This window comes from Pristis pectinata, chromosome 5 (assembly GCF_009764475.1).
Source record: "Pristis pectinata isolate sPriPec2 chromosome 5, sPriPec2.1.pri, whole genome shotgun sequence".
Lineage (NCBI taxonomy): Eukaryota > Metazoa > Chordata > Chondrichthyes > Rhinopristiformes > Pristidae > Pristis > Pristis pectinata.
The window spans coordinates 73,704,505-73,716,611 of NC_067409.1; the positions used below are offsets into that span (position 1 = coordinate 73,704,505).

General features: G+C 41.8%; 1 protein-coding gene across 1 annotated transcript in view; it reads right to left on the reverse strand.

The window, feature by feature from the left end:
• The window catches only part of myo10 (myosin X), a 208,432-nt gene that overhangs the window by 95,713 nt on the left and 100,612 nt on the right, over positions 1-12,107 (reverse strand). Inside the window, exons 3-4 of the mRNA XM_052015834.1 lie at positions 9,835-9,993; positions 2,116-2,303 (exon numbers count right to left, since the gene is read on the reverse strand). Coding sequence (XP_051871794.1) covers positions 2,116-2,303; positions 9,835-9,993 — 347 coding nt within the window. The remainder of the gene's footprint in view (positions 1-2,115; positions 2,304-9,834; positions 9,994-12,107) is intronic.

The following is a 12,107-nucleotide window of genomic DNA, read 5'->3' on the forward strand; positions in this document are numbered from 1 at the left end:
AGAGCAACAGGGTGATGGTGGTGGTACTTGGAAGAGTGGAGCAGACGTGGGGAGGTGCAGCCATGCCAGGGTGCGAGTGCACAGGGAGAATGATTCTGATGGTGAGAACAAGGGGGAGCACAAGGACTGTGAAAGGCGAGAGAGATTGCTGTGATCTGTCACTGGTGCAGAAGGAGGTGGGTAAGAGAAGTCTCCAGGCAGGGTGCGAGGACATTAAATCTTTGGGAGGAGTAGTTTGGGGGTACAGAATAATTGGCAGAGTGCAGAAGCAGGGGATGATGAGATATAACACAGATGAGGTATTTGCATTACTCTTGAGGAGTCAAGAAGAGGGATGAAGAAGAATAAGGACTGTGAAATTACATCTTCCCCTTCACTTGCAGACACAAGAAATTCCACAGCAGTGTCGAGAATTTGGTTTTCGTCGTTTAAAGCACATAGTGTAATGAAGGCACCCTTTCCAATTCAATTCTGGGAAAGTACAAAGGAAGGCCTGGAACTAAATTCCCAGCCTCAGCTCTGGAACCAGCTCCTTACAGCAAGCTTTCCACATGCAGAGTAAGGGGGAAAACCAAGTGCACTCAAGTGGTGAAAGCAGAAAAAGAGTCAGTTGAAAGGGAAGGAAAAGTACTTCAACTGGATAGTTGAAGTACTGGTAAATGGGAAAGGCAACAGATGGGAGAGTTTTTCCAGGCCCCAGACAGGTGGTACTGTAGATAAAAACACATTGTGCCAATAATTAAAGATAGACACGGAACATGCGAGACTCAGAAGTCAAATACACACTTGCACACCCAAGAAAGTAACTACATAAAAATAACATTTGTGGACATAGTTCAAATAAAATTCTGATGACTATGCTTATTATTGTCTCACTAAATCAAAAAAACAGGATTTTGAAAGCATGTTGCTCGGTCTAATCTCCTGGAAATGAATACGCTAATGTCAAGACTTACTTCCTACAGATAAACTACATTGCATAAATAAACAGGATACTCTTAAATTAACAGATTATGGAAACAATTACTTCTTGCACAGCAGTAATTACTGAGTCATATCTATAAATCTTCTAAATTATGTGACAATAGACAACAGTTATTTTCAACAAAGCATTTAAACACTTTTGTTTATCTTCTTCTTTCTAGATATCTTTCATTTTACTTACAGCCATCTATTGGATTACATAATATTCTGCAAGATTTCTTCAGAAACTATAATAAATTCAAGATAACCACTAATTTTCTTGGAGAAGTGTCAACATGTCACAGCAGGAGTTGGAGCACAGCTACCACCTGAACTGAGGAGTACAATGAAGCTCACACAAAACTTGGGAATGCAGAGGCAGGGGTATAAAGGTGAAAGAGACTGGAGATGCTGGAATCTGGAACAATAAACAGATTGCTGGAAGAAGGCTAAAGATCTAAGTTGACATTTTGGGTCGAGACCCTGCATCAGAACTGAGAGGGAAGAAGAAAGACTCACCTGCCCACCTAGTTCTCTCTCCCTTCGTTCATCTCTCCCATCTCCTCCATCCACCTAGTTCCATCTGCCCATCGACCCCTCCCCATCTGGTTCCACCTATCACCTACCGGCCTCTATCCTACCCTCCCTTGTATGGCTACATACTGGCACTCTTTCCTCTTCCCTCTGTCTTGATGCAGGGTCTTGATCTGAAATGTTGACTTACTCCTTTTGCCTCCACAGATGCTTATTGTGTTCTTCCAGTGTTCTGATTTTTGAAGCAAAAGCAGAGTGTGGTTTCAAAGAATTAACGTAACATTTGATGGGTTCTGCTGGTTGTCAGTAACAGCTCAAACTCTCTCTACTTGGAATACTTCCTTCTAAATGCTCCTGGATATCTATTCCACTCTTTGTAAATCAACCATATGCATGTTCCCTCAGATTGCAGAGAAAAATAACACTCTTGCCACACTGTTGTAAATCAAGTTGCCCATTAACCAGCAAGATACAAGGGCTTTGTGTGCACCAACGCAAGAAGTGCAAAAGTTGAGAGTTTAATGGATAGACGTGGGATATACTTCCACCCCAACATTTTTACATCAACAACTGAACCTCTGTTCGAAAGGTGACCGTGTTGAAATAAGGAGCTTTTACCTGATGAGGACACATTGATTGTCGTCGCGTTTCCAAAGGCAATGGTAACATTCATTTGCAATGGCAAAAATGTGAGGTGCAATTTCCCCCAACTGATACTTGCTGTATTGTTCCATTGTGATTTTATCATAAAGTCCAGAAATTGGCTTGTAGGGATTCACTGACACCAAGATGGAGCCAATAAAGGTCTGGAAATAAATCAAAGCAAAACAAAACAATCAATTTCTGTTCCACCTTTTAGACCATTTACAATGCTTTGCTATGACATTGATAAAAACATAGATGAGCACATTGTTTTGGATCAAATTAAGAACCTGTGAATAAATGGTACCGTCAGTCTAAACAGCATCCACCTGGGAACTGACAGGCAAAGGGGAGATGAGCTACTTGTCTGTAGTTTTCATAGCTTACAACATTTTTGGGACAGTTCCTATTGCTTGTTAAGAGGCTAATACGGCCCCCACAATATGCACCTGAACAACTACAAACCCATTAGCTTGATGCCAGTGATAAAAAAAATGTCAAGAGGAAACCATTAGGATATCTAATGGCTTAAAAGAAGCATGTTTTATAAGTAATGAAGGATGATCAACAGGTGTTGTCTGTTTCAGAACTGGAAAGCACTGGACAGGAGGCTTTTTCGTAAGATGTTGAGGTGGTTTGGGAACTGGCAGGAAGGACATAGGGAGAAAATAATTTGATGTGGGTCTAGATTGGTTCAGAGACTTGGCCCCAGTGGTGTCCCGCAGAGACTGATGTAGGGACTGTAGCACAATTTAAATAATATAATTAATAATGACCTCATCCACAATCTGCAGATGCACAGAGCTTTCTGCTCAGCTGTAGACAATGCTGCACTGCTTCAAACGCATCTTGTCCTGCTTCAACACAGCTCACAACCAGCAAGTAATATTTAATTTAGAATGTTAAATATGTGGCAAGGGTGAAAGCTCAAATTCTTGTATTATTTATACATGACATTTTGGCACGGACAGAATGTATTGCTCATCTCTAATTACTTCAGAGAATGCTGTGGTGAACCATCTTCTTGAGCTGCTGTGGTCCGTGGTATTGAAAGTACTTGCATAGGGGTTTTGGTTAAAATGTTTCAGGATTTTGACCTAGTCATGAGGAGGGAATGATGATATATGTCTGCACCATTTTCACAAACGGATTGAGACACGGCATATAGATTTACTTACAAAGCAGTACACTTAAACCATTCATGTGTCTTTAAACTGGTGCAACTGAAGGTTGAAGCCTGTGATAACTGTTGCAAAGGAGGCACACCACACAACTCCTGTCCAGCAGGACCACAATATGAACACGCACACAGATACATGGTTAAAAATGCAGTACGATTTCCATGCCAGGCAACCTGGAGAGGAACTGCAGGATAGTGTGAATGTTTAGGACAGCAAGTGCCCCCATAATCACATAGGCTACTCTGCCGTGGATAGCACTGAGCCTCTTATGCGAGAGCACTCAAATGTATAAGTGCACTCTAATAAAAGATGTGGAGGAACTCATGGGTCAGGCAGTGTCTGTAGAGGGAAATTGACAGTCGACGGTTCGGGTTGAAACCCTTCACCTGCACTGATGGCATCATACATCATGGGCACTAAACCCTCTTCCAACTCACTGTGCCTTCCACTCATTTTATGCCCCCAAAAATTGGCAGTCGTTCAAGCTGCCAGCCCTTCAAACTGGCACGCATCCCAAAAAGTAACAAATATTAACAAGCTCATTAAACACTTGCCTTTGGTTAAATTGGAGAAAAGGATCTTTGAATAAAAAAAAGCATCTCAATTAAAGAAAAAAATGTTTAGACATCAGTTGTTGGAACAGAATGTTTTAAGTTAAAGTAAGTAACAGCAAATATCCCAAAAAGTTGTAAAGCAAAATTCCACCAAGGAGGGAATATGTCAAAAATTAATTCCAGAATTGCTACTGCTAGCAACCGACTTTGAAGCCCTTGTTCAACACTAGTACAAAAGGCAGAACAATTCAAAATAGTGGGTTATCAAGGCTTCAGGCAGATGGCTGCAATCACTATCACATGGCAGGCTTGGGGCTGCAGAATGTCAACAACTTAAATGTTGACAGGCTGCCAAGAATAAAGCATGCACCCAGCCTGTGAGGCCGGGTCCGCATTCTTATACACAGGCTACAATGATGACTATCTGCTACCATATACTCCTCGTTTTAAACACAAGGCTCCCTCTGGGTTATAAAAGTGGATAAGGCAAGTTCAACAATCTGCACTATTTACAAATATTTCTCAAATGCTGAGAGTTGCTGTAAATCCAAAGCTCGCATCAAATGGATTTGATTTATCAATTTTTTTTTGTTTATAAAGGAATTTGACAAATTGTTTATGTCTCCACTTTCTTTTTTGCCTCTTGCTGGGGTATGGTTTATGACCGCTGCGAGTGTTCCAATATCTCTCCCAAGTGACCACCGTAAAACATGGAATCCAGACAGTGAGCACCTCCAGCCTATTTGACTGGGCAGCGTTAACAGCCAACCTCTGTCACCCTGATCTGATGTCCCAAAAGCACCACTTCAGATGTGAGCATTACACAATGGTCAAACTCCAGAGTTACACCTCTCATACTTGTCAACCAACTTGCACCTAACACATCTGGGCTTGCTGTAGTTTGTCCAGGAGGGGGAATTACCTTTAGGGAAAGTCTGTGCATTCCCTGTCGGGCAAGTAGAAATCTTGTGTGGATTTCTCAGTAGCAATTTGTACACCCTTTGTTTTTCCAAGATTTAGTTGACCCAAGAAGTCAGCAAAATTGGCTAAATATGGCTGTCAACAGACATTTAAAGCACACTAGGTACTTGATGTGTTACTGTGTTTCTCACAGTAAGATATCTAGAATACTTTTCACATTTAACTTGCTTCTAGGTTATCTGATAGCAAATGGAAAGGGAGAATGATAAGGTGATAATCATAGTGTTTCTAATTGTGGGGATAAATATAACTACATTGTAACCACGCACCTCAAAGCTGGTAACAATGAAACCACAACTTAAGATTCATTCATACCAGAGCTTTATGGTACGACCTTGCAAAACGCAAGATATGAAGCTTGAATTGGGCATTGGCCATCATTGGGTGACACCCAAGAAGCATCTGGATGAACACTTGAATTGCTAAGGCATGGTAGGCTATGGACCAAGTGCTGCTAAAATGGGATTGGTAGGGAGAGACATTTATGGTCGGCGTGGACAGGATGGGCCAGTTTCTGTGCGGTATGACTGTACATCTCCAATCTTAAAACTTGTGCAATTATAGATTATTTAAAATATAATGGCTTTTCCTGAAATCAATTGTTACTCTTAAATACATTAAAACACTTTAATGCTTTGGAATTGTAGGATTAAAATATTGCAGTCAATTCAAATCAGGAAAAAGGACAAGGTGTTAAAACCCAATCACTGTATTTAATGACACTCTTAACCTCTTAGATTTAACTTCCAAATAGTAACTTCATAAAGGAGGTCAAGACCAGGATTTCCACAACCCAAATTCCTTTAATGGCGATAAACATCTTTTAATCATTTAAACCTGGGAACAATAAACTATCAGAAATTGCTACGCATATTTTTTGAATTACCTTCTCGGAGACAAAGACATACATAGCATGTAAAATGACTAATCAAGTACAAGATGCTTTGTTATATCAGGTGTGCCCCCAAATTAGTTCCAGATAATGGCCGCTAATTGGCCTATTTACTAATGACCCCAAGATGCCAGTAAAATGACTGCAAGCAGATGGGCTTAGTTACTTCAAAGCAATATTCCCAATTATTAAAAGCAAAGCAAGCCATATTAAGCATCAAATAAAAACTTACAGCTACAAAAGAATAAAAGTGCATCTATCCTTCCATCAGACTCTAATTTCTTTGCACAGGAACAACTTTGCATCATGGCAGTATGTTAAAAGATGTGATACAGTAGGAAAAGAAAACAAAATTTAAAATAAAGTAAAACAGGACTGGTAGCATCATGCTTAAGTTACTGGATGATCCAGAAACACAAGTTCAAATTGCCCACGCCAGGTGAGGAATTTAAAATCAGTCAAATAAAAATGGAATTAAACCAAAGAACTCAGAAAACAATGGTGAACGTGAAACCACATCTGGTTCACTAATGTCCTTCAGGGAAATATATCAACTACTCTAACCCAATCCAGCCCCACAACTATTCAGTTGACTCTTACTTGCCTTGTTAGGGGCCCAGCAAACCACTGATAATTGGTTTATTATTGTCACATGTACCGAGATACAGTGGAAAAACGTTGTTTGCTTGCCATCCAGACAGATCATTCCAAACACAAGTACATCGAGGTAGTACAAAAGGGAATAAAAAATAGAATGCGGTTACAGTTACAGAGGAAGCCCAGTGCAGGTAGACAAATAAAGTGCAAGGGCCATAAGGAAGTAGTTTGGGAGATCAAGAGTTCATCACGTTGAATCTCGGTGTTACATCTCGGAACTAAATGGGATGGATCACTGACACCAACTCAAGGCATTCCCAGCCTGCAAAGTCTTCCTTCACGAGCTTTAGAGGACTGGAGTCTAAGCTGGTGGAGTTGTTCCACAGACTGGTCAACATGGACATAGTTGTTCTCACAAAATCAAGCTTGTTGATTAGCATCACTGATACCTCCGTCACAACCTCTGGTCACATCCTTTCATGCGATAGAACAGACTCACTACAATGGTTTACAGATAGGAGGGAGTAGCCCCAGAAGTCTTCAAAATTGAGTACAGACTTCAGAAAGTCTCATGGCATCAAGTTAAAAATAAGCAAACCTCTCTCTGATTACCACCTACCATCCTCCCTCAGCTAATGAATCGGTGCTCTTCTATGTTGAGCAACACTTAGAAAAAGCACTGAAAGTAGCAAGGGGACAGAATGTACTCTAAGTGGGGGACCTCATTGTCCATCAGCAGGACTGGCTTGGTAGCACCACCACTGACCAAGCCCTGCCAGAATGGGCCTGTGGCAGGTTCTGAATGAACCTAATGAGGGATAAACCCACTTGACCTCATTCTCACCAATCTACGCGAGAGGTGTTTGCGCATGACAGCACTGCTAGGAGTGATTACTATGTAATGGAGATCAAGTCCTGCCCTCACACTTAGGGTGTTTCATTGTGCCACCTAAGAGTCTGGCTAGCAAAAATTGAGGCTCGTGGAATGAAAGGATCAGTGGCAACATCCTCTGGATAGAAAGAAGATGTCATGGAAACAATGGTTGTCCTGATTTCAGGATAGAGGACAATGGTGGTCATCATGGGTCAGTGCAGGGACCATTGCCTTTTGTTTTAATGTATATTAGTAGCATAGACATGAGAACATTTTTCAAATTTGTAAGTGGCACAGAATGTGGCTGTAGTAAATAGTGAGGCGGATCTGCAAGACTGGGCAGGTAAGGATTGGGTGAAATTCAATACAAATTGGCAGAAAGAACATGGTTCTAAAGGGGTGCAGGAAACGAGGGATCTGGGTGTCTGTACACACGTCCTAGAAAGCGGCAGGGCATGTTGAGAGAGCTGTTACTGAAGCACATGGGATCCAGGGAATTATAAAGAAGTAAAGGATTGGGGGAGAAAATAGATGCAACAGAAGCACGATCCTCCCCAAAAATCATTAAACACTAAGTATAATTATGCATTACCTAGAGTATTGTGTACAGTTTTAGTTCCCCTATTATAGGAAAGAAGTAATTAAGCTGGAAAGAGTGCAAAGAAGCTTTATGAGAAAGTTGCCAGTACTCGAGGGCCTAAGTTATAGGGAGAGGGTGGGTAAGCTAGGACTTTATTCTTTGGATCGTAGGAGACTGCGGGGTGACCTTATAGAGGTGTATAAATTCATGAGGGGCTTGGATAGGGTGAACACACACAGTCTTTTTCCCAGGGAAAACTAGAGGGCATAGGTTTAAGGTGAGAGGGGAAAGATTTGAAAGGGACCCGAGGGGCAACTTCTTCACACAAAGGGTGGTGAGCATATGGAACGAACTGCCAGAGGAAGTGGTTGAGGCAGGTATAGACATTTGGACAGGTACATGGATGGGAAAGGTTTAGAGGGATATGGGTCACATGTGGGCAATTGGAACTAGCTTAGATGGGCATTTTGTTTAGCAAGGATGAGTTGGGCTGAAGGGCCTGTTCTGTGCTGTATTACTCTGTGACTACCTGCTCAGTGCTCCCCTTCAAAACAGTTGAATTTAACCCACTGAAGAGAAGTGGAGATCAAAAGCAGGGAGGTATGTGGAATGTGTATGAAAGGGAAAGGCCACAAGTGGGCTACTGAATCCATTTCTGGCCATTGCACCAGGAAGGACGTGAAGGTGCTACAGAGAGTGCAGGAAAGACTTATCAGAATGGTTCCAAGGATTTCAACACCGAGTTTAGACTGGAGAAGCTGGGGTTGTTGAGCAAAGGTGGTTGATGTGAGTCTTGGTGGAGATGTACAAGATCCTGACTGGTTTAGGTATGATTAATGGGGGATGCTGTTCCCACCAGTGGATAGCTCAAGGGCTGGGCCAAAATATACAGGTGGGAGAGGGGGTGGAAATCTTTGTTAAAGCACAGTGTAGTGATGTGTCTGGCAGGAACATAGTCAATAAGGGCTTTCAAAAGAAAATTGGATGGAGACTGGAGGAAAATAATAATTCCATTCATTGCTATGTGCAAATAGACCCCAAACTATCCACTAAGAATCTACACCAACATAATTTGTAATCTCAGGGCCTGGCAGCCCCCTGGTTCAATGAGGAGTGTAGGAGGGCATTCTGGAAGCAGCACCAAGCATACCTAAAAACAGTGAGGTGCCAGCCCAGTGAAGCTGCAAGACTGGGCTCCCTGCATGTTAAACAGCAAAAGCAGCATGCAATAGACAGAGCAAAGCAATCTCACAGCCAATAGATCAAGGTTTTGCAGGACTGCCACACCTAATGAATAGTTTTGGACAATTGAACAGCCAGTGGGAGGATTGGCTCCAGGAATATCCCCATTCTCAGCAAGGGCAGGGTGCTCAAGACAAGGCTGAACCATTCACTGCCATGTTAAGATAGAAGAGCCTAATGGATATCTCAGCTTCCTCCTGAGATCCCCTCCAGTCTTCAACCAATTCAATTCACTTCGTGTGGCAGCAAGAAATGGCCGAGAGCACTGGATACACCCAAGGCAATGGCAGCAAGCAACATCCCAACTGTGGCACCAATGAGTGTGTTTCAGAACTAGCTGCACCTCCAGCCAATCTGTTCCAAGACAGTAACAATACTGGCAAGCTACTCAACCATGTGGACATTTGCCCAGAAATGTGGACATTTTCTCAGTAAAAGCAGCACAAATCAGTGTTAACCACACATTTGCTCAGGCACAATTTCGATCCAGGAGCTACTAGTCATATCCAGCTGAAACATTTTATATCCATCAAGAAATTGACTCGTACACATTGTTCCTGACAAATTTACTTTCGGAGATGGTTTAATACAATAAATTTTGGTTTGTAAATAAATGAATTTGTCTGGCTTTCAAAAGAATTTTTAGACAGTGAGAAACTGTAGCACCTTTTCCAAAAGCAGAAGCATGGACTTGTAGCTTTGAATTCACTGGCCACCCATACATGGTGATCACTGGTATGGAATGGCTCCTACCACTTGTTCTTGTAACAGTAGCACATGATTTTTGAACTTACATATATATCGTCTTGTTTGTAGCGAATATGCAAGTTGTGCATGATTGCCCCTTCATGCAGATCTGCCAGGCTTGCCATATCCTCAACGCCCTCAATACTGCTTGGATGCATGGCCACCACCTTTTCCCTGGTTAAGGTGTTCAGTTTGTATGTGTACACCTGATTAAAAGAAAAAAAAAGTAAGATACAAATAAATCAAATGTGAACATGGTCATGACGAACAACTGCATTCAAAAGTGTCAATGTTTTATGGTTTAGGTGCAAGTTAATCTTCCCTTGTAAAGAATGCCAAAGAGCTGTAATGTCTTCACAAATATATTAAGGCACAGTACACATAGATCAAGGGCCATAGCGGCTCAGTTGCAAGATGACTGTAAGCCTCTGCTACAAATAGAATGATTCTATTGATCATAGAGGAAGGAAACAGACCCTTCAGCCCTACTTTTCCATGCTGACCAAGATGCCCATCTATGCTAATCCCATTTTCCCGCATATGACCCATATCCCTCCATTCCTTTTTCAGTCATGTACTTATCCAAACGCTTTTTAAACACTCTGAAATGCCTGCCTCTACCACCTCCTCTGGCAGCTTGTTCCATATATCCAAATGCAAGTTTAAGTTTATTGCTGTCATAGGCATACACACACACACAGGGTTTAAATGCCAAAAAATTAGCTTTTTGCAGCAGCAGCACAGTACGTTATGAGATGAGGACAAACATAAGTTAACCATTGCCCACTGTGTGGAATAATTGACCCTTTGTGTGGTCTCCTTTAAATATTCCCCTCTAACCTGAAACCTATGTCCTCTAGTTTTGCAGTCCCCTAACCTTGGAAAATTACTGTGACTATCTATCTTATCTATGCCCCTCATAATTTAATAAACCTCTATAAGGTCACCCCTCAGCCTTCGGCACTCCAGTGAGAACAATCCCAACCTCTCCTTGTAACTAAAGCTCTCCAGTGAAGGCAACAGCCTGGTGAATTTCTTCTGCACTCTCTCTCATGCTACCACATTCTTTCTATAGTGTAGTGACCAGAACTGCCAGAACACAATATTTCAACTGTGGCCTGATCAATATCTTGTACAGCTGCAACACAACATCCCAACTTTTATACTCAATCCCCCTGCCTATGAAGGCAAGCAAGCTGAATACCTTCTTCACTACCCTATCCACTTGGGTCACCCTTTTCTGGGAGCTACTAACTTTTACCCCAAGGTCCCTCTGTACATCAGTGTTTCCAATGTCCCTGCTGTTTACTGTGCATGTCCAGCCAGTATTAGATGACTAAAATGCATTACTTTACATTTGTCAGGATTAAATTCCATATGCCACCACCCCACTTGGCTTTCCAGCCAATCTCTGTCCCTCTGTATCCTTAGGCAACCAACCACAATATTTACAACTCTGCCAATCTTTGTGTCAACAACAAACTTACTTATCAGACCACAAACATTCTTATCCAAGTATGACAAACAAAGGTCTTGTCGGTCACCACTGGTTACAGACTTCCAGTTAGAAAAACCACCCTCCCCCACTACCCGTGGCTTCATTCACCAAGTCAATTTTGAATCCAGTTTGCCAAAACACCTTGGACCCCACGTGCCCTAAATTTCTGGATCAGACTATTATGCGGGACCTTGTCAAAAACCTTGCTAAAGACCATGTATACCACGTCTGCTGCCTTGCCTTCACCAATTTTCTCAGCAACCTCCTCAAAAATTTGAGAGACAGGATTGCCCATGCATAAACCATTCTGACTCTCCCTAATCAGTCCCTGCGATTTCAAGTGATCATATATCCTACCACTGGGATATGGACATTGTGTAGGCAGAAGGGATTAGTTTAGTTAGATGCTTAATTACTAGTTTAATTAGTTTAGCACAACATCGTGGGCCAAAGGGCCTGTTCCTGTGCTGTACTGTTCCATGTTCTACTGATACGAGACTCACTGGTCTGAAGTTTCCTGGGTTATCCTTACATTGTTACAGTGTGGACACACTACATGCCTCTCCTGCCCAACAGTATCACAGTACAGGCAGTCCCTGGATTACATAAGGGTTCCATTTCTGAGAGCTGTCTGTAAGCCGATTTCTCCATAAGTCAGAAATGTCCATTTTCTTTTGTGATCCATATTGTACCGTATATTCGCTGTAAGTCTTTCATTTCATTGAATAATCACACTAGCACCACCCATGATTAAATTAATGGAACATATACTATATACAGTAATTAATGAATACAATGAAACATTATTATTATTACTAGCTT